The following is a 22,314-nucleotide window of genomic DNA, read 5'->3' as shown; positions in this document are numbered from 1 at the left end:
CTTCCTCTTCTTTGACTTCCCGATCTGCTCCATTGAGAAACAGACTGTTGCCCACTCATTGCTCACTCTGAGCCCCACCCTTCACCCTCGCCTACTCAAGTTTGAGAGGCCACCTCTGGGAGTTCTTCATCACCCCAGATACCTTCTTCCGCACAACCGGCGGCACTTCCTTCATCCTCAGACATTTCGAAGTCCGTGATCCATGAGTTTTTGGATTCCCTACCTCAAAGGGGGATTTAGAGGGGGATGATCGTTCTTTGCCCTCCGAGGGGGCATCTACATCTATTGCGACTTCAGATAGGGATCCTATTCCTCCAGTTTTTCAAAGGGGATCCCCACCCAGTGCTCAATCCTTCGCACACCCTGGCGGAGGCCTTTTACCTTCTTCTATCCTTGGATAGGGTGGCTTCCTTCCAGCGGTCATTTCACCTATTGATACCCAGGATCTTGAGGATCTACCTAGATTGGGGCCTTGGAGGTTTGGTGACCATGGTTTTGTATTCCTTCCCGCATGGATACACGAAGCTACTGGCTTCTCTTCCGAGGTTGAGTTTCGGGTTCTCCAATTCACTCAGTCTACTGTTCTTTACTATAGGTTATCTTTCAGGTGAAAATCTTGGATCTTAGGGATCCCCTACATCTTCTTCCTCCTCTTCTTCTTGCCTTGGTCAATTGGTCAACATAAAGCCAACTCCCGAGATCGAGTACAAGCATATCCTTATGGTTCTTGGCACCACACAAAGTGCGACATTCCTCCTATGCATTGCATGTTTTCATCATCCTTGAACTAGGGCGCTTGGGCAAGTAAACAATTTCCCCACGAGGGACACAGTCCAAGTGGCACCTGCTGCATAAGCATTCTTCAGCATGAAGCATTGCATCTCCACCTACGTTTTGCGTTTAGGGTTTGCAACCCCAAAAATATTTATAGACCACTCTCTCATTCATTCATTACAGCTGATTCATTCAGTCTGCCACCTCTTCTCTCCAATATCTCCACTACCCTCACACCCCTTCAAGAGGACATTGCGGTTCATGGTTCGTGACTATCCTCATCATCTTCCTTGTGCTACGGCACCCTTGTTCCCTTGTATCACATTCACTCCATGATTCAGAACTTCATCATTCCATTCATCAGAGTTTCTTCTCTCTTCTCTTCTTTTCTCCATGTTTGTCGAGTTCACTCCGTGTTCCATCTCGCAAACCCTATTGTCTCGCTGGTGCATCATCTTTTGACATGCATTTGCATCCACCCTATCTAGCGTCATCCTCCACCCTTTTGGCAGCTCCATCTTCTTGCATTTGGCTGCCAGGGAGGTTCCTCACCATCTGGCGTCTCTCTCCAGTAGACGTCACCTTCATCAGAGGTAGTTACACCTTGCGTTTGGTTCCTGGTTGCTTCCCACCCTTCTGCCATCACTCCACGGCTGGAGTCTCACTCCCAAAGGCTGTCTTCATCTGTGTTTTCAGTATCTGGCTCATCCTCACCACCTAGCGTCACTCCCAGCAAGCTGGCGTCACCTCATCAGGCTTGTGTTTGCAGACGGAAATTTCATCAGTTGTCTCCCTACTCGTAGGTACCACTCTTCATCCCCGCATTTGCAGATTCATAGGCTTCTCACCCTTCGACGACAGTCTCCCTTCTCTAGGTGATACCTCCTCATCCTGCTTTTGCTGACTCAGAGGCTTCTTTGGCAGTCTTTCTGCACTCCAAGGCTTTCTTTGTGCTATGCCACCCTTGTATCAGTTTCACTTCATCAACATGATTCATCTTTCATCATCTTCTGTGTTTCTATTCTCTCTCAATGTTTGCCGTACACACTCTATGTTTCCCCTCGCAAACCCTACTATCTCTCTGCTCACTTAGTCATTTTGAGAGGACCAGTAGGAGAGGGGCACAAAGACTAGATCACTCAACAAGAAAACTAGTCAACCAGCATCTAGATCAGTTCACAGCAGTGAAACACAGGTATGGGCAGCACCACCAAGGAGAAAACGCAGAGCTGAAACCAAGAAGAACATGGATGCATGAAAACATGTCACAATACTGAGCCGCAATGGAAGCAAAGAGACACTACTGTAATAGACTGCAAGAACACAAAGAACAAAGAAGAACACTGCATATAGCATAATAGCTCAGCATCAAGATGGCCTTCCTCTATGGGTATCTCATTAAAGAGGCACATGTTTCACAAGCTCCAAGAATTGAGATCAATGGCTCCAAACACACAATTTGCCATTTAAAGAAATCTTTGTACGGTTTAAAGGAGGCTCCACGAGCTTGATGTGACCACATACAATCTCATTTACTGTATCTTAAGCTTCCACAATAGCACTACAAAGGCTTCTCTCTACATATGAGATCAAGGATTTAATTTTCTTATAATTAAACATTATGTGGATGCCATGCTAGCAACTGGAACCAATGCTGGTCAAATTGCAGCATTTAAGGCTAGCACGAGGGCTACAAGCCTTTGTGTACTCCCTTGGAGCCTTACTTCAAATTCTCTTTTGATGATGGTGAAGTGTGGTTCTAGATTCTCTTTTGATAATGGTGGTGGATTCTTTGATACTACTTTATATCAAGACACCATTGGATACTTGATCTATTTACGTCACACTAAGCTAGATCTTCCATTTGCTGTCTCCCAATTGAGTAGGTTCATGCATAGCCCTTCAATACTTCATTGCTAGTCGAAACTATGAGTGTCGTTTTCTTCATGACTGAGTTATCCAAAAAGTGTATAAGGCTCAAGATCTTAGAGAAGAAGAGAATCTCTCTCCTCATTGCACTATGATACCTGTTTTAATGATATTTAGATTAACAATAGTAATAATACTTATTGTAAATGGAGTTATAGAGTTGCCCAATGGATTTCCTATGTCAAGAGGAGAAGATAAATTGCTATCCTAACACCATACACAGTATCAACTCACACTCCATATCTAAAACCTGCAATTTTTGCAGCAAAGAAGGGAAGAATGGTTGTCTACAAACTTGTGTTGCTCAAATGAGAAAGAAAGAAAGAAAGAAAGATATATTAACGTCTACATAAGGCCAATGTGGCCTATGAGACAAAATCCAAAGTACATCCATGTCTAATGTCATCTCATCAGTAAGGTAAAGATAACATTACAAATAAGTGGGTGGCCTATGAAACAATACTGAAAATAACTATATGATGGGCCTATACTAGGGTTGAACCATGTGTAGTGTTATTCCATCGATAGAAAAGAAAAGGAAAGGAAAGGAGAACCAGATCTGATAGAACCATGTACAAAAGTGTGGTGGGGACTATGGGCTGTAGCTGATCTCAAGATCTGCACATGATCTCAGTTGTGATGCGGTCCCTAGCTGCTTCACTGATATGCCTGGTGGTGACCCTACAGTGTCTCGTGATAATGGCTCTAATCCAACTGTGGTGTGGCCTCCTCGGACGTGGTCCTAGTAGACGGGGTCATCGTGCTCGACGAAGGGAAGTGGCTCTATCCAATGTGACACCACGGTGTGGCCTGTAAGGTGTCTAGCGGGGTGGCTCTGTCTCTGCTAGGTTGGTAGTGTCAGTAGGGTCGGCTCTATAGAAGAAGTCTGTCACTGCTCTCTGTGTGTCTCTCTCTGGGTGAGCTGGCCTCATGTCTCGCAGTAGTGCAGTTCGGCGCCTCTCGAGCTCCAAGAGGAAAAGACCTAGGCATCTCTGGTCCTCGTACTCCATGACGCGACGAAGGGGTCCAAATCCATCACAGAAGAGGCAGTAATACCGTCCTTGTATGTCATAGTATACTATGCATCTGCATATGTAGTGCTCCTCCATCTCAGGCTCTCGACCACAAAGTTGGCAAGCCCTATCCTCTGCTAGGGTATTTGTCCATCTGTCTGTCTCCATCTGAAGCCTATGTGAGGAGGTGTGAATCTGTCCGATAGCAACCCGTATGCTATGGGAGAGATGAGTGTCCACATATGCTGGCCGAATAGTGAAACCATCATGAGAGAGAGACAAGAAATGACTCCTGTAGAACTCCATCCTCGATCCTAGAGAGAGTGGTGGATGGATCCATGTCCTTGCTGTTTCAATCCTCAAGATATCAGCTCTGATCACTTGGTTCAACTCTGATCAGCTGAGAGAAAGTGTAGGGCAGTCAAGGCTATAATCCAAAGGTGGAAGACTGTCAATATCCAAACCATGTAGGCTCATCCAAATAGTCATCTGTGAAAACCAACAGTTCTTCTCACCTCCAGCTGCTAGTTGTCTAGATGAGGTTAGTGCCAATCTAGAGTATCTATGGTGTGGAAGTTTCCATAGTCTGTACCAAAAGGTAACTGCCCTGAAGAGTGCCTCCGTAACTATAGGTGTTGCCCCTAGCTCTGCTCTGACAATGGGATGTGGGGTGGAGGGCTTACTCCTAATCATACGTGCTATCGTCATGATCAATGGCCCTTCCACGCTATCCCAACCATCATAATAATCCCTCTCTATTCCAATCTGATCAATGAGTGGGCTAAGATGCCTGTGGTACAAGCTGCAACCCCATACCTCTGCTCCATATAGTAATGTAGGTGTTACTAGGGTGTCAAACAACCAGAGTTTGGTGCGGGGCTCCTGGAACTGTATGTGAGTACATTGACTCTCGAGTGCCTGTAGTGCTGCATATCCACGTGCTAGACGTGCCTTTGATGCCCCTCTCAACGAAAAATGTGGGCCAGAGAAGGTGACTCCCAAATAGACATATTCCCTTGCATGCTCCAGTATGTCTCCCCCAAATGTGAACTGGTACATAGATCTAGTCACCCATGCTGCTCAAGTATTGAAAACCATGGTTTTGGTCTTCCCAAGGTTCACTATGAGGTCTTTATCTCTATAGAAGATGTGCAAAGCATCTAGATAGCACTACAATCCCTCTTGTGAATCTGAAATGAGAACAATATCATATGCATAAAGTAATATCGGTATCAACACCCCTGCCAGGCTGGCTCCAGCTCCTCCTCCTCAGTCTATGTAATCAAACACTTCATCTATGTATAGACCAAACAATGTGGGTGAAAGTGGACATCCTTGTTTCACTCCTATGGTACTATCAATCCTCTCTGATAGCCCCCCAGGTGCTTGTACATGACCTTTCACTGCCTTATACAATGCACAGACACCCCATCATATACCCTCTGGTACTCCAATGTCCTGCAATCTCTGCATGATGCGTGTACGAGGCACTGTATCAAAAGCTTTGCGAAAGTCTACAAAGCAGTAATAAATCCTCTTGTCTCGAGTTCGACCCTCCTCAATAATTGCTCTAAGTGTGAGAATATGGTCCAGCGTGGTATATCCTCGTCTGAAACCTGCCTGTCCTTGTGCTCTCTTGCCTTGCATTTTAGCCTACTCACTAAGTTCATGCTCCAATATAGATCCATATATCTTGGCCAAAGTATGACCGATTATGATAGTCCTGATAGTATTGTCTGACCAACTCATAGGGAAACGTTCACATACTGCTCTATTGAACATATGTGCTAATATGGGTGCTAATATGTCACAAGCATGCGAGAAATGTTCTGCTTCTAGTCCATCTTCATCCTGTGCCCTCCCATTTTGTAATCTATAAATTGCATCCCTAACCATTTTTCATGTGAAGAATGACCACTGTGTTGGCCTACAAGCTTGCAGGGGCTGCATAGGTGGCTGTCCTGGCAGGTTATACAGCTGTCTCCCATAGTCAAGCCATGCATCGGGTGATGTAATCTATATGGGGGGCTATCTTTCATGGAACATCTTCCATGCGCTTTTGCTATCCCGCCCTAAAAATAGCTGATATATCTCTGCTTCTGCTTTCGCTAAGTAGTCTCGTTTCTTCTTCCGCACAAGGCGTTTGAAGAACGCCTTTGCTTGGTGATGTGTCTTAGTGCCTAGCTCCACTTCCCTCCGTAGGTGAGATCGTGTGACTCTACACTCATCATCATACCAGGTATTTTGGGGAGCAGTAGATCGTGTGGGTCTACATCGGGGCAAGGTGTGAGGGAATGCATACATGGCTGGTCCATGTATGGCCTCTGCTAAATCCCTTGTACATTTTTCCAACGATCTACTCAAGTCCAATGTATGTAACCTCGTCTACAGAGAACCACTGTAGATGTGTGAGGTGTCTTCTGTACTGCAGAGAACCACTGTAGATGTGTGAGGTGTCTTCTGTAAAGTAGTACTTGGGATGTTTAGGGAGGCATGGTGTTTCATGTTTCATATGTATACAAGAGAGCATGAGTGTCAAAATAGCATGATCTACTGCTATGCCAATTGGTCTCTTAGATATCTTAAAGTTTTGGATGTCTGGTATCAATGCTGGTGAGCCTATCAAGTAGTCCAATGTACTTGCCCCTCCTTTGTGATTCCAACATGTCAAATTGTCAGATCCTGGCCATTGTGGCAGACCATTAAAGATGGCTAGTCTATGTGCACTTCCCAAAGTCAATAGGTGTGTTCCATAGGTACTCACTTCTTTACCCTGGGCTCTCCTGCGTAGGCCTATTTCATCTATGTCGATCTCTTTGAACATGGCATTATCATGCATATAAAAGTCACTCTGTCTATCTCCGGTGCATGCATTGAAATCTCCTACTAATAATATGTCCCCAATGCTAGCATATCTCATGATATCCTCATAAAGTATATCAAAGGGTGATCCATCTCATGTGGCATAGGTAGAATTTGCAGGAGGAAAGTAGCATATTGCGATGAATATATCCCGTGGTCTTCCTGCATGTATCCTAATCCATAAATATCGTGCAACATCATCTCTTTTCATTACTTGCACTATCCCTTTGAGGTCTTCCCGGTATAGTATGGCCACACCTCCAGAACCCCTAGTGCTTCCTGGTTTTCTAGCTACTGGACAAAATGCACTTTCCCACCTGTATCCCTGCACGTTTGGTAGTCGACTGCCTTTACATTGGTGTGTTTTTGTGTACATTGCTATATCTATGTTTTGGAAGCTATCTTCAAAGTAACTAGCATCCAAGCGTAGGGCTCCATTACAATTCCATATTGACATCCAAAGTATCTCAAAGGCCTTATACTGTCATGAAGTCCTTTTGTCAGTGCTGATGACTCATCCATCCCTATAAACAGCCCACTTTCCCTCTTTGTGAGCCTCCAATACCTTAGGCATGTGCTCTCTGCGATGCGCTATTTGTGTTGGGGTAAGGTCCTCATCCAAATAAATCTTCTCACCCTTGAGGGCTCTTCTCTTGGAGAGGAAGGCGTTTTTTTTCTCTATGTCTCCAAAGCGAAGAATTAGAGCCTTGGACTTAGAATCCTCTTTCCCCACTCTCCAAGCACTGACGATAGGTACGTCAGAAGCCCCAATTTTGTCAGCAAGTGTCTTAGCATCTTCCTGTGGGCTGCTCTTCTCCTCCCATCCTACTACCCATATATGTAAAATCCTAGCTCGTCTCCTAGTCTCTTCTTTCAAGGTAGCATTCATTACTTCAGTTTTGTTCACTAATGTTCCCTTATTCTTTTTTACTACCTCAATCCATGGGCTGGCTTCTTCTATCTGGTTCTGTGTTGTCTTTGCCACTTTTGCCCATGAGTGAACCTCCCTTTCACATGCCTTCAAAGCCTCTTTCTCTTTTTGTAATTCTTCTTGCACGTTCATTTCTTTTTTCTTAAATGTATTCAATTCTTCCCTCAGTTCTAAGATTTCAGATTTGTAGGCATCTACAACATTCAGCATTTCAGTTTTCAGCGTGCATTTCGGACAGCATTTGTGCCTGTAAGTCATTCTTAATCTTTATGTGCATGTCTTGCATTTCTGCCCTTTGATTTACCATCAGTTTGGCTTTGATCTACTCTCGTATTTCTTTCTCCAATTCTTGTCGCATAATTCGTAGTTCAGAGCGAATCATAAGATGAATTTCTTCGTATTTCTTTTCATTCATAGTGCATGAGGTCTTTCCATGCCTGTCAGATGCTGGGGAGACGGTCCAATCACGAACCCTACGGCCATACGTCTTGTATAGTGTATTCTTAGAAGGGGTGTTGAACATTGCTTCCATGGACGGTTGTGTTAGTTCTTGATCAGATTCGTCTCCCAGATATTCATTTTCCACGGTTTGATGCTTGCATTTGTCTACATTATCCATCTCTCACACACTGTGTGCAAAGCCACTCAACTTGTACTTTGTACTGTCAAATCAGAGCAATTTCTATGATTCCTACAAATTTCCAAAGTTTTCCTAACCCCTCACTAAATTTTTGTAAGCCCAGTAATCTTTTACGAGCCCAAATGCCTTCACACTATTTACAGTCACTGCAGAAATACAGATTGTAGCCCCAGTCAGTGCATTACTGCATACTCCAGGACATGATCAAAATCAAAGTCAATGCATCATTGCCTAGACCACACGCCAGTGCATCAGTACATTCACCCAGGTCTGCATTCATGTCATTCTGAGTACATTTGTGTCATATCAATCTGATTACGTCTGCAACCTCAGTACATTGGCATCTAGGTCTGTGTCAGTACCTTGCTGTCAGTACATTACTGCATACAGTATGCCTGCGTCAATGCATTCAGTACATCTCTGCAACACTATACTGCCAACGATAGATTTGCCTCACGCCAGGTACATTCCTGCTCACGACAAGTCTGCCTCACACCAGAGAGGTCTGACATCACGCCAGGTACGTCGCGTCAAGTCCTCACATCACGTCTGTCAATAGTCAGTACAAGCGTCCCCGACAGCCAGATACGTCCCCGACACGCTAGGCACGTCAGACACGTATGCCAGCGTCACGCCTGTCTCGTCCGCATCCGACCCGTCACGCCCGTCGCGTCAGCATCCATTCCGTCATGCCCCTCATGCTAGTGTCACACCAGTCTCGTCAGCCTCCATCACGCTAGCCTCCATCACGCCAGCGTCATTGAACCAAATAGTCAATAACAACTTTCTAAATGAATGCCAACTCCTCATTGAACCAATGCTTACTTGATCATAAGTGAGCTACTCATTGGATCAAACTTAAGCATTGGGCCTGCTTTATAACTTAAGTAAGCTACTTATTAGAAAAATATTTCAAATCGTCATTAAACCTTAGAGAATTTGCACATTTTCTAGGTTCCTATAGCAATTGCAAATTCCCCAAGTTCTTTTTGCTCTACCATTGGACCATATAGCTTATACATTTGTCCATTGCATGCCCAATGTCAAATCCTTCACTACCAGTGGAATGATCACCATACCGAGCTAGGAATACCAAAATCAAAATTCATTAAAAACATTAAGTTCATTTTTCCTTCTAGTGACATGCAATCGTCACGTTTGTAGGCCTTTCCCATTGAATAGGTTTTGAAGCTGTCAGTAGCATAGTAGGATTCAAGGTCTGGTGGCTCGTTGGAGACCTTGTAAGATGGAAAAAACATCAAAGGCCATTGTTAGTTGATCTTCAGCAGTGGCAAGTGCCCTTCCATGTACAGCATTGTTGCCAAGATTTTGTTCTCCGTTATTCACTCACTTCTTGGACTTTGAGAGCACCTTCAAGGAGATTCAAGGCATTTGAGTTCTTCTGGACATGTTTGCTTTGATTTTACAGGTTGGTATATTCCTGGCCCAAAAGATATATAGCTCCTGCTGCTTCAATCTTCTGTATTACTTCCAACAGAAAAGTTTCACAACTCTTCTAGAGTTGTTCTCATACGACAGATGTTACTTAAACCATTGTCATATAGCTTACATAGCCCATTCTGCATGAAATTTCTCTTCCCCAAACAATCACTTTGCACCCATCATTATTTGCATGCACTTTTGAGCTCTTTCAACCGTTAGGAAAGCTGAAGCTGCAAATATGTCTTGACTGCATTCAGATACAGCAGCTAGAATCCAAAGAGTTATGTTTCTTAAAAATTACCATACTAATGGGAGCTTCCACACATTTAATGCTTCTTTTCTTGTGTTTTAAGGTATACCTTAAAACACAAGAAATGAAGTGATATTTCAGATGGATCAAATTCGGTGACCCTATGCTGCACAGAAGTGCCTTGGCTTTTAAGAACCCAAAAATGCCCAAAATGTAAATGCTTGTTTCTGCTCTATCTGTCAACAAGCGAGTATCATATCTGCTAATGACTAAATCCTTGTTTCTAGGTCAGTTATCTTCTGCACAAAGATTCTTGGATCTGCTAATGACTAAATGTGGAGCTGAGATTTCTGAGTCTTCTTCATCTAATAATCATGTTTCCTTATATTGCATCAATGGAAAGCTATACCAAGAACTAGCTCCCGACCTGTCTGCCTCCCCATGCATGCAGACCTTGTCTCTCTCATGCCACCTCCTCCATACTTTCAGCCTGGTCCTCCCCTCTTCTGCATGTTGCTGCTGTCATAGACAGCAACATGCAGCCCTGAGACATGCCATCTCCATCCCGGCCTCCTACACCACCACAGCTGTTGCCCCTTTTTCCCTTCCTCTTGCCACTCCCTCCTTCATTTCATCTACTTCCTTCCCTGTTTTCTCCCCTCTTGGTAGGTTTCATCTCTGCCTCTTCGCTTCCCACCTTCGTTTCTTATTGCAGTCTTACTCCCCCTCTACACCCCTACCCCCACTTTTTCTTATTTTTCTCTCCTCAGTTCTATCACCCTTCCCATCACTGCTTCCTTGCTTTGTGCCAACCTTCTTCAAGCACTTGGCAAACAGTCTCATCATTCAGAGTTACACCTCAATGCACAATGGAACCTAGTGATCCAATACCATGCAACCTACCATTGCTCTCAAGTATTCTAAACTGTGTTTTGTTCTATCAGAGGAGCAGCTTTAGGTAGTACCATAGTTGCCAAGGGCTTCTGAAATGGGAGGTACGAAATGGGTTTCATACAAGTTTCATAAAATGTTAGAAACAGGATTCATTCGAGATATTAAAAAGTAAAAGTTTCATATACATATACTGTATGACTCATGCGATGTAGAAAACATAGATTGACATTATTCATTATTCTATTCAATGCAAATGGACATTCAACATAGCATCAATATTTGCATGCTTCATGGTCCAATATCCATGCCCAACATCAACTTTAGTTGTTAGAGGAGCCATCAATGTATGCAATCAATGCCAATATCCATGTCAACGTGTCAAGTAAATCCATGATAAATGATGATTACAAAATTCCCAAGACATTGTGGGTATGGCATTTGTCAAAGTTCAAAATACATGTTTCATATGTTTATGAAACACCTAGGTATGAAATGAGTTTCCTAACCTTATGAAATGGGTTTCTTGCCAACTATGGTCAGTACAAGCAATGAAGGACCATCCCTCAGGGAGTAGGGGCTGGAGGTATCCAAGAACATTGGGCCATGGCTTCTGGTTTCTTTATTATGGCTAAAGGATATCATGCAGACTCAGTGACTCTGATGGCTGTCTGAACACATAAACTGTCTTGAGCGACATCTAAAGTGGAACTTCAACACTCGTAAACTACTGTACAGGAGAAGATAATTGCTTGTAATCAGATGTATCACAAAATAATGTGATAGAAAGTAGATTGTCATTACCAAAACTCAAGGAGATAATATGGTCTAATTGTATCTCAGAAAAAGGGGGGGGTGGGGGGCGGGGAGAGCAAAATGTGTAGGTCATATTGTGTACACATTTCTGCACAATTTTTTAGATCAACTTTGAACTGCATGAAGAAAAAGGAACTTGCCCTGATTTGTGCTCTTCACGTTATATGTTTCTATGTGGATCAACGATATATTGAACTATTATCTGAAGCTAACCCCAACTAGCTGATGCAAGCATTAATTTGCAAATCGCAGGAGCAGCCATTTAGATGCTTCCCAGGTGCAGGGTAAAGTTAGACAAGAGGTATAATCGAAGTCAGAAGAAACCTGCCTTGGTGCTCTTCAGCACAATGGGATGTCTCTTTTGCCAAGTGCTCAGTCTTTTCAGAAGGTTTGCAATTTGCTGCAGTGAATGTGATCTTTGTATCAAAATCTTCTTTCCTTTATGCACCGAATGTGGTATTTACTGTGTTACAAACCTGGAAAACTAAAGCCTGGAGGCAAGTCTGCACGAATACAAAGAATAGTCATCATGCAAGTTCAAAGTCAGACTATCAGAACTTTTCATGCAAGAGTGACTTGTAAAACGAGGTTATTGGTTTGCACTGCAGTACCTGCAAATCCAGGGGGCAGCTCTGGAGAAAGTTGTGATGGAGTTTGTGAACCTATGGAAGATTGTCAACAGTACACATTCAGTTTTTGGTCTTGCCTTCTGCAATGCATAATATGAAATCGGTACAATTGACTGGCTCAAATGCCTTGTTGACTATACAAGGTTAAATCTCAACCATTCATTAGCCAAGAATTTTAAAGTAATTTCAAATTCTAATATCATGTAAAAGGCAAGAGCATTATCGGAAACACACATTTGCACACCCACATACTACCCTCAATGTCAATACAGATTACTATATGATACCTTTCAGAATTGAGGAGGGGTGTGAAATTTAACACAAATACCATGGCTATCTTGGGCCTTCGTTCCAATGGGTGTTTTCCCTGTATCCCATGACAGTGCAGGGTCTTTCTTCTCTACATGTGGTAGGAGTAGCTGGCCATTTTCCTGCAAAGCCAAGCCTTGTCTCATAAATCACTAAGTGTTCTCATTGATGGCTCAATACATTGACAATGCCATGTGCATTGGGCCTAACTCAAGTACAATCATGAATCAGTTCAACTCATCAACCCAGTAAAAACCTCAAAAGATTCACAATTTCACATACCTCAAAAAGTCTCTTTTTCTTCCCAACCTTTCTACTGACAGAGCTTTCATGTATACATGGCTTCTTACTGAGATGATCTTCAAGGTTAATTGCTCTCTTCAACACCTGTGCCCTAGAGAATATTCGATCACTTTCAGTCGTAGATGTAGACTGTCCTGTTTCTTCTGTTTCAGCATCCTCTGAGATCCAGCCATACACAGGACGTTTACAAGCAGGACCTCGATTTTTCACCTTCCCAGTTTCTTCTGCATGTTCTAATGGCATATTTTGATCTGCACCTCTTCCATTATGTTGTTTTGCAACTTCATGCAGGTCAGAAAGCATTGGATTAATTCCATGTGTACATACAAAGATGGATTCCCTTTCTTCTGTTTTTGACTCCTTCCAATTCCACCCATGCTCAGGACCTCCATTCTGCGATTTCATGCTTGCTTGTGCTTTCTCTGGTGCTGCATTTTGGGTCACGACTTCCTTGTTTAGAGGGCCATTCATTTTGTCTTCTGCAGTCTTTGGCAAGGTAAAAGACATCGGATTACTTTCAAGTGTAGCTATAGGGACCAGATTACTTTCAAGTGTAGCTATAGGGACCGCTTTCCTTTGATCCGTTTCTATCTCCTCAGAGATCAACCCAGACTCAGAACCTTCGTCCTGCAATTTTGCACTTGTTTGTGCTTGCTCTGATGGTGCATTCTGATGTACACATTCTTTGTTCTGAGTATCATTCTTTTTAGCAACTGCTTGCTTCAACTTTTGTAGGCGAGAAAACATAGGGTTCGGACAGCCATCCCTCCTTCGTGTCAACTTGAAGGCAGACAACCTTGGTATGTCTAATTTGAGAATAGAAGTCTTTGGTTGCTCATCTATAATCCCTGGAGTTTTCTCAATTTGGAAGCAAACTGCATGTCCAGAAACCTCATCATTCAAAGCTTTTGGTGAAGCCAAAACATGTGCATTCAATGAGGTCTCGACTTTACATTCATGTGAATGTTTGTTTTTCCCTGATTCATTAGTACTTCCAACTTGCAGATTATCTGAATGGACAAAAAACACACATTATTTTTTGAAGGATATTGATTCTTCTATATGGACAACACCTTGCTTCCAAGATAGGTGTGATCACACATCAATGGATGTGCTTGAATGCATGACACAAAAATCAGAGAAAATTGACAATCAAAGAGGAGCACTGTGCCCAATCCTGAACAGCTGAGGTCACAGGCACATAGCCAACAAGGATCCATCATAACTCATTCTGGTAGCAATCTGAAGTAGTAAAATGCTGATGTGATATCATGACCACCCAAATAAGCTTATAGATCTGATCTGATATCGTGCATGTGCACTTGCATATGTAAAATTCAAAATGTAAACTTAGGAATATATTAAGACAATCTAAGCATAGAGACCAACTTTTCTATGCCATAATTCTCACGGCTACCATTATTTGGACTTGTAAAAGGAGAATAACCATCCTAGCAACTAGACTAAATGTCTCTTCATAATCTATACTATATATTTGAGCAAAGCCTTTTAATCCAAAAGGTGGAAATCCTGTTAAAACCAAGAATCAAGACATCAACTGATCAGATGAGTACTGTTCTGTCTGCAGGCACTGCAAATATTCTTTGTAGCGTTGTCATGCTTTATGTATTGAACAAGCTCACATGCATCACATGTAATATAGAATAGATGCTATGTATATTTGCAAACATGTGTCCGTGCACTGACATAGAAAACGTAAAAGTTTCTTTACCTAACGTGATGTCCTTGCAGCAAGCCTTTTCATCAGATCTATTACCAATTCTACAGTCTGGGCTGTGTAACTTGTGTCTCGAATCTTTTTCTGACAGCTCAGTGCCTCCACCTGAACCAAGATCATTTCCAAAGACTGGTATTTCTATAGTCCTGAGACCAGACACTGGACTTCGTGTAGTCCTTATATTGCACAAGTTAGCTCCAAAGTGATTGTTCAAAGGATCAGCCTTCAAGCAACTTTTTGGACCTGCATCACTGTCTTCCTTGGGTTGCCTTACGGGACACTCATTTGTGAATTTTAAGACATATCTGGAGTTAATTCTCGAATGTTCTAATCCACAGGCCTGCTGAGAAGATCTGATTGTCTCCTGGCTCACTGGAGATCCAGATTCATACATTGCATTAGCATCATCAATGATATCTGGAACTGTGCTTTCTCTAGAAATATGACTGTCAGGATCAACTTCAGCAGATTTCACTTGAGGACTTCTGCTCAAAAGCACCTTCCTTAAGCATCTTCCATCACAGTCTTTGTCAGGTATAAGCATGCAACAATCATTTACTGGATTCACGTCTATTCTAAGGCTATTCTGAGTTGCTTCTGCTTTTTGTTTCTGTAACCATCCTTCAGCCTCAGACATTGCACTGACATGTTCAATCCTTTCTGGCCCATCTCTGCAACATTTCTTCAAAATAACCTGAAGGGATGATATTTTTTGCACTCCCTCATCCTTATAAAAGCTACTACTCAGGAACCAAAGTGGAAGTGTAGCTGATCCACCTTTGGACCACAGACCCTTTTGATGTGAATAGACCACAGACTGTTCCATTTCCAAAGGAAGAGGTTGCCAAATTGGGACATGCTGTGCATTCTGTTCATCACACTCCTTCCATTTAACCTTTCTGAGATTCAAGTTTTTCTCATTACAACTTCTCTCAGCAGTTGCAGTCCCAATAACAAAGTTTTCTTTCCCAACTTCATTCATTTTGCAATCAATATCATGTGAACATCTTTCTTTTCTGGTAACACACCCTCTAAGGCAGTAATCTGAGTGCATGTGCTTCATGTCATTTTCCTACAGGAAAGTGGACATCCAGTGGTTGGTGTGTGATCAAAAGGACCTCCATGCTTAACAAACTGCAACCTTAAAAGCACGGAACTTAGCTTACATCAACAAAACTATACCTTAACAGGCAGAGAGAAAAATGAACATAACCTTCCAAATGAGTGGCTAATTACAGCATTTTTCTGTGATAAATAAGAGTGGCTAATTAAGTTTTTCAAAACCAAATAGTACAATGGGAAGATAACCAAAGCTCAGGCAATATCCCAGCCAGCATCTTGTCCCATCCAAGAGGATGTGGCATTGGCCCTTCCATATCTATCACTTTGTGAAGGTGTCAACCATCTCCTAAAACTCCACATGTTTAAAACTTGTCTGCTAAGCCCACCACAATGAAGTCCCTTGTAAAATGAAGACAGTTCTTGGGTACATGATAGAGTGAGAAGACTGAATGAGAGAGAGAGAAAGAGAGAGAAACAAAGATGTATTAACATCTACTAGAGGCCAAATTGGGCTATGAGACGAAACGCTATGCATAAACACAACAATCCAAGTCTAGTACATTCCATGTCTAGTCCTATCTAGCATGCTATATGTATAAAATCATGATAAGCAATGAGCAATCTACCACTAGCTCCTTCCGTTGGGGTATGGCGGATGTAATATGACATACATCGGGCAAGGTGAGACAACAACAAAAAATTGTAATCTAGTGCATCCCATGTTTAGTAGTATCTAGCATGCTATATGTGTGCAATCATGATGAGCAATGAGCAGATGGTCAATTGATGAAGAAAGGCCATATGAAGAACTACGGCCGCACCAAGTCCCTTTAAAACGTCAATAATGGAATTCCAAAGCTCAGCCAGGATCCTAGGTGGCAGCATGCCTGATCCTTACTTAAGAGAATGTGGCATTGGCACTTCCACATCTATCACTTGGTAAGGTGTTAATTATCTTCCAAAATTCCATGTGCTCCAAAACTTGTCTACTAAGCCCAGAATGAAGCCCCTTGTAAAATGAAGATGGTTCTTGGATACATGATGGCATAGCTGCCTTTGTATATTGTAAGGACAGGTTTGTATGCTATGTTTCTATATGAATTGGTATGAAAAAACAAGTGCTTTTTCCCCTCCCTGCCTGCGCCACATTGACTGTTTGGCTGCCCATTTCCTGTGCATTTTCTGCCTGTTTTCGGCCCCTTTTCCAGCCTGTTTGTCCACTTTCCAACTGACAACAGTCTCCTTGTCCCACAGATACCAAAGGTCGAATAAAAAATGAAGGCATTACAGATACACCAAACATGCCAAAGAGTTATCCATCTAAGAAAGTGGAAGAGGAAGGGACAATCTGATTGCAAAGTATATAATGAAGGCATCTTGTCCAAGACCCAAGAACAAATGGATGCCTACTCTACCGAGTCATTGACGTCCACACACATTAAAAAAAGCTCCAAATCTATCTTGCCAAAGGGCAAGAGATGAAGAGATAAATTGGTATCTCATCACTATAGGGACCGATTAGGCACGGAGATCGAGGCAAACAGTCATTGCGTGCAGTGAGAGACAGAGAGAGTGCGAGAGCAAGCAAAGTAGAGAGTTAGCACGTTTTTCGGTACAGTGACGAGTGTATCACTTTAGGTTTTTAGATAGATATATATATGAAAGTACAATGTGTTGAGGGTGTGTTCACACCCGTGCACATATAAAAGGCACGATAGACAAATTTCCATTTTCAGCATGCTGTCCTGGCATTTCAGCTTGCAAATCAGCATTAACAGCTAACTCTAGAGGAGAAGATTTCAAAGAAAGAGACTTTTTATGTGACGTCTATGCATATTTGCCATAAATGCAATGATCACAAAGCTCAAAATCAGCATAACGAAGACAAGGCAAGTAACCCAAACGAGAAAGCACTTTCATTCCTGTTTGACTCATGTGTCCCAACCAGCCATGCCACAAAGAAACACTTGGTTGCTCGGTCACGGCAACAACATGGTCACGCATACTAGATACATGAAGTGGATACAAAGTATCACTCTTGCAACCTCTGGCAATAACCCTAGATCCCTTACAAATCTTCCATTTTCCATCACCAAAGGTGGTATAAAAACCATCATCATCTAGCTGCCCTGTGCTAATCAAGCTCTTCTTGAGGTGAGGTATATGCCGTACATGCTAAAGTGTAAAGACAGAGCCATGCTGAAACTGTAACTGCACACTGTCAATACCTGCAATCTCACATGCATAGTTGTCCCCAAGATAGACAACACCATGTCGACCCCCTGTATAGGCAGGAAACCACTCACGATGAGGGGTGACATGAAAGGATGCACCTTAATCAAGAATCCAGGTATGCATGTCATCATCTGTATCTGTGAGTAAAGCATGTGCACGAAAGTGTGAAGAGACAAAGAGTGCGTCACTCCCATTGTCACTGTCATGAGTGACTACATTCACCTCTTCAATTTTTACATTGCTCTTCTTAGGCTGACTGCCCTTCTTCTCTTCCTTGCTATCATCTGTCTTTTTGTCTTTTCCTTTCTCTTTCTTCCATTTGTAGCAGTCACGTTTAAAGTGACCCTTCTGGCCACAATGATGGCATTCAACATCTTTGCCACGTGATTTACTGCGTCCCTTGCTATCAGATTTTCCTTTCTGTTGTGATCTGCCTCTAGTATGCAAAGCACTGGAAGACTTACTAGATGCATTGTTCTGCCGATTCATCTCTTCCATAAGTAGAGCACTCTCTACATCAACATACAAAAGGATCACATTAGAATTGCTCATAGCAGTCCTGAATGTATCCCAACTTTCTTGTAGAATGCAAAGCAAGAAAGTAGCCTTAAATTTCTCATCAATCATGAACTTCAAGGCAACTAGCTGGCTGAAAATGAAGTTAAACTCACTCAAGTGAGTAGACATTGCTGTACCTTCTTTCATACGCAAATCCATCAGCTTTTTTCAGCCAATACACTTTGCTTGCACCACTCTTCTGTGCATACAGTTCTTCCAGTCTAGTCCATATAGCATATGCAGAATCCAAACCTTCAATGTTGAAGAGCAAGGCATCAGAAATCGATAGCTCTATGGTTGAGCGTGCAAGCTCATTCAACTCATCCCAATCTTCCTTATCCATGTCCGCAGGCTTTTGATCGGCTTTGCCTGCTTCTTTTGTAACAGGATATTGTAGCATTGTTTTTGCCACACTGCAAAATTATGTGCACCTTCAAGCTTCTTTATGTGCATCAAATTACTGCTGTCATTGCTGCCAGCCATGATTTTCAGCCCAAATGTGACCAAAAAACCAGCAAATGCAGGCCCAAATTGTCACCCAAGTGACGAAGGTACAAACAAGTACCAATCAGCAATAAATGACCACGCAGAAGTACAGATTTCAGATCTGTAATTAAATTTTCAGAAGCACCAAACCATGTGCTACAGCATTATCCAACTGATTACAGTTGTTCCAAGGGCATGTGCATTACATTACATAAGAAATCCCAAAATTTCAGCTGCAATTTCTGTTGTACATGTACCCACGGGCATAAAATTTAACACGAACGGTCAAAAGCCCCAAAATTTTGTGCTCAAAGCATCAAACACACATCTGCATTTCCTCTGTCATGCATAGGACAGTCCAATTTTGCCAAAATAAAGCAATTTCAGCAAAACCCCCAAATTTTACCAAGTGTTGATGTCCAAATTGCGCGGAATTCAACCTGCATGTACATAAAATGACCAAATGCTGCACAAATTTTGCCCAAATTGCAAAAGCCCCAAATTGCACGCGGTCCAATATGCCTCAATGTCGAGAAATTGGGATAATTTCAGCCCAATTTGTGCCTGTACATGAAAAGCCCCAAATCTCGGGGATAGAATGTCACAAATTCCTGCAATTTCCGAAACAGATTTGCTTTTTGACCTGCCCGACCGCCGTCCGTGACTGGTCATGTCGCCTCCCAGACCGTTGTCCCGTGACGTGCAGCACGCTCGTCGACTGCTGCCTGCCACGCGCCGGCTGCTGCCCGCTACCCTGTCCCGTCAGTTGCAGTTGTTGTGGTCCACGCTGGACCCCGACCAGTTGCAGCCTGTCATGCCTATCGCGCAGCTCAACCGGGCCCCCGACCAGCTGTAGCCCGTCACTCACTACTGCCGTTCTGTCCCACTGTTGCCCGCCAGCAATTCCTACTCGCATTGCCTCTTGCCGGCTCTGATACCAGTTTGTAGGGACCGATTAGGCACAAAGATCGAGGCAAACAGTCATTGTGCGCAGTGAGAGATAGAGTGCGAAAGCAAGTAGAGTAGAGAATGAGCACGTTTTTTGGTACAATGACGAGTGTACCACTTTAGGTTTTTAGATAGATATATATATATGAAAGTACAATGTGCTAAGGGTGTGTTCACCCCCGTGCACATATAAAAGGCACGATGGCCCTTTATTCCCAACAATCACAAGTAGTATAAAAGATACATCGACATGCAAGATCTGGCAAATACATAGCAGATCCCTGGTGGTAAGACCACTGATAAGCAACTCCATACAAAAACTTTCCCTTGATAAGGAATTTTGAGCCTCTGCAATTGAAGAAATATGTCCCACCACTTCTCTCTGCTATCCCAAGCACGCCAAATCTATTGGCCCATCTCTTATCCTCTACCAAATTTTGGTAGATCTAATTAGCTGACCTTTTCTGAAAATCATTAGGAATAACCTCCCCCTCCCCCCCCCCCCCCAACACACACACACACTCTCTCTCTCTCTCAAGCCTCTCACGCACTCTCTTTCTAAAATTCAACCCTCTCATTCTCCCTCTCCCCCAAGCCTCTCCCTCTCTCTCAAGCCTCTCTCCCCTTGAGGGCCTCCCAAAGCTAAAGGAAGGAGAAATTCAACCTAGCATGACCGAGGAGCTCACCCGCATCAAAGAGGAAGTACAACTCCAAAAATAGGAGGAGGAGATGATGAAGGAGGCTGTTTCTTGGGCAGAGATGCTCAAGAAAACCCAACAGCAAATAGAGGAGGCGGAGCAATGGATTCAAATTGCAAAGAAGGGGAAACACCTAGCACGCGCACCTACAACAACCATAATCAATGACACATTGGAGGAGGAACAAAAAAGGAAAATGAGAGCACTCCATGTTCGGGTGACGGGGCAAAAGATGCATGAAAAAGTGGATGAGGACACCAAGGTGCTATACACGTTAATGAATATTAAGAAAGACACGCATGTCTCCGCTTGGAGAGTGGGCAAGAAAAGCACAAAAGGGGAGAGCTCAAAGGAGCGTGCACTCATTCTCCGCTTCCCCACCATGGAGGCTAGGAGAGACTTCCTAGCTCAACTCCGTACATTGAAGGGGGCCGGTGTGTTTCTGGGTGACGATCTCATACCAACCCAACTAGCCCACATGAGAGAGTGCATGCCAAAAATTAAGGCAGCCAGGGAGGAGGGCAAACTTGCCTTCTACAAAGGAGGGCGAGTGGTAATCATGGAGAGGCACTACAAATGACGGTGTGAGACCTATGGGACCAGCCTTGTAGTGGTAGTTTGGAACTGTAATGGAGCCCTTCGACTGGATGTGGGAGCTTTTGAGGAGACATTCAAAGGGAGAGATATAGTGTTCTACTCCGAGACACATCAAGGACCACATACTACACTTCCACGGGTGACAGGCTATAGGTGGGAGTCAGCTTGCAGGAAGGAGACACGCACAGACCACAGTAATCATGGGTCGGGAGGAGTAGCAGTGTTATTCAAGGAGGAGCTACAGCAGATGATCCAAGTAGTCCGCAGAAATGAGCAGGCCAGATACATGTGGGTGAGAGTGCGTGGTGAGGAATGCACTTTGTATGTTGCCATATGCTATTTCCCCCCTATGACATCGTGATACGCCCCACCCAAGGGGCAATCACCATATGTGGCTTTGGATGAGGATATTTGGGAGTTCTTGAAGGAGGGAGAGGTTATCTTACTAGGAGACTTTAATGCCAGGACAGCCTCCCATCAGGTGTCTTTCTTTGATGCATCTGAGGAGATGCTACAGGAGAAGGATGTGTCAGAGCTATAGCTAGAGAGGACATCTCAGGATATGGGGGAAGTCACCGAATATGGGAGATACCTTGTGGAGATGGGCATAGCACACAGGTTGGCCATTCTCAATGACATGGTTAGATACCCCCTATCCGGCACCTTCACATGTTATCCTCACTGACACGGTGCCAGCACAGTAGACTATGTTCTAGCCCCACCGATGCTGATATCTCACATCCAGGACCTCTCAGTATCCCCACGCCTTCTCAGAGTTGCAGTGGATCATGCCTACCTATCATTCACCATTGACCTCCAATTCACTGACACGCAGACCCATCATGCAGCTCACCAACACCCTAGATACAGCTTTTCCAAAGAGAGAGAGGAAATCTATGAGGCGAAGATCCTTAGATTGTTGCATGATGCAGACCCCGATGTTCCATTACAGGAGCTGACTCGGCAGTTTAGTGAGGCCCTACACATCGTTACAAGTGTAGCCTTCCCACACTCACGACCCACACAGAGAGCCTCCACCGGGGTGACTCCTCGGAACAGCTGGTATGATGATGAGTGCCGTGAGACCAAAGCACGGCTACAGAGAGAGATAGCACTGGGGTCCACTACCCACAGACAGGCACAGATACTCTTTAGATGCCTCACACAGTGGAAGAAGAGAACATTCTTGGCCCAACTGGAGC

The 22,314-nt window shown here is 43.5% G+C and overlaps 2 protein-coding genes across 23 annotated transcripts in view; one reads left to right on the top strand and one right to left on the bottom strand.

Annotated features, from left to right (window-relative positions):
* Positions 1-22,314, bottom strand: part of LOC148041158 (uncharacterized) — a 76,557-nt gene that overhangs the window by 22,815 nt on the left and 31,428 nt on the right. For 14 of the 22 annotated variants that reach the window (XR_015690746.1, XR_015690747.1, XM_087677160.1 and 11 more), the window contains 6 exons: positions 14,523-15,600; positions 12,770-13,800; positions 12,507-12,609; positions 12,161-12,211; positions 12,026-12,052; positions 11,878-11,949 (listed from right to left, as the gene is read on the bottom strand). Coding sequence is in view for 15 of the 22 variants with exons in the window: in XM_087677160.1 (XP_087533286.1) it covers positions 11,878-11,949; positions 12,026-12,052; positions 12,161-12,211; positions 12,507-12,609; positions 12,770-13,800; positions 14,523-15,600 (2,362 nt within the window). In the remaining 7 variants the exon portion in view is untranslated. Of the gene's footprint in view, positions 1-11,873; positions 11,950-12,025; positions 12,053-12,160; positions 12,212-12,506; positions 12,610-12,769; positions 13,801-14,522; positions 15,663-22,314 lie in introns of all 22 variants that reach the window. The other 8 variants (XR_015690750.1, XR_015690764.1, XR_015690752.1 and 5 more) reach the window with 3 other exon arrangements.
* On the top strand, positions 20,019-21,095 carry LOC148041159 (uncharacterized). Its single transcript, XM_087685856.1, has 3 exons — positions 20,019-20,045; positions 20,466-20,519; positions 20,559-21,095. Exons 1-3 carry the CDS (start codon positions 20,019-20,021, stop codon positions 21,093-21,095), a joined length of 618 nt encoding a protein of 205 aa, XP_087541982.1.

Source organism: Lygodium microphyllum, chromosome 1 (genome assembly GCF_053477565.2).
Source record: "Lygodium microphyllum isolate KBCC chromosome 1, Lygodium_microphyllum_v1.1.10, whole genome shotgun sequence".
NCBI lineage: Eukaryota > Viridiplantae > Streptophyta > Polypodiopsida > Schizaeales > Lygodiaceae > Lygodium > Lygodium microphyllum.
Note: the sequence above shows the minus strand (reverse complement) of the source record. Positions and strands in the feature narration are given on the sequence as shown.

Coding starts and splice junctions, on each gene's coding strand:
- LOC148041159 (XM_087685856.1), top strand. CDS start 20,019: ATGGCCCTTTATTCCCAACAATCACAA. Junction 20,046..20,465: donor TTTATTCCCAACAATCACAA/GTAGTATAAAAG, acceptor CCAAAGCTAAAG/GAAGGAGAAATTCAACCTAG. Junction 20,520..20,558: donor TCACCCGCATCAAAGAGGAA/GTACAACTCCAA, acceptor ATGATGAAGGAG/GCTGTTTCTTGGGCAGAGAT.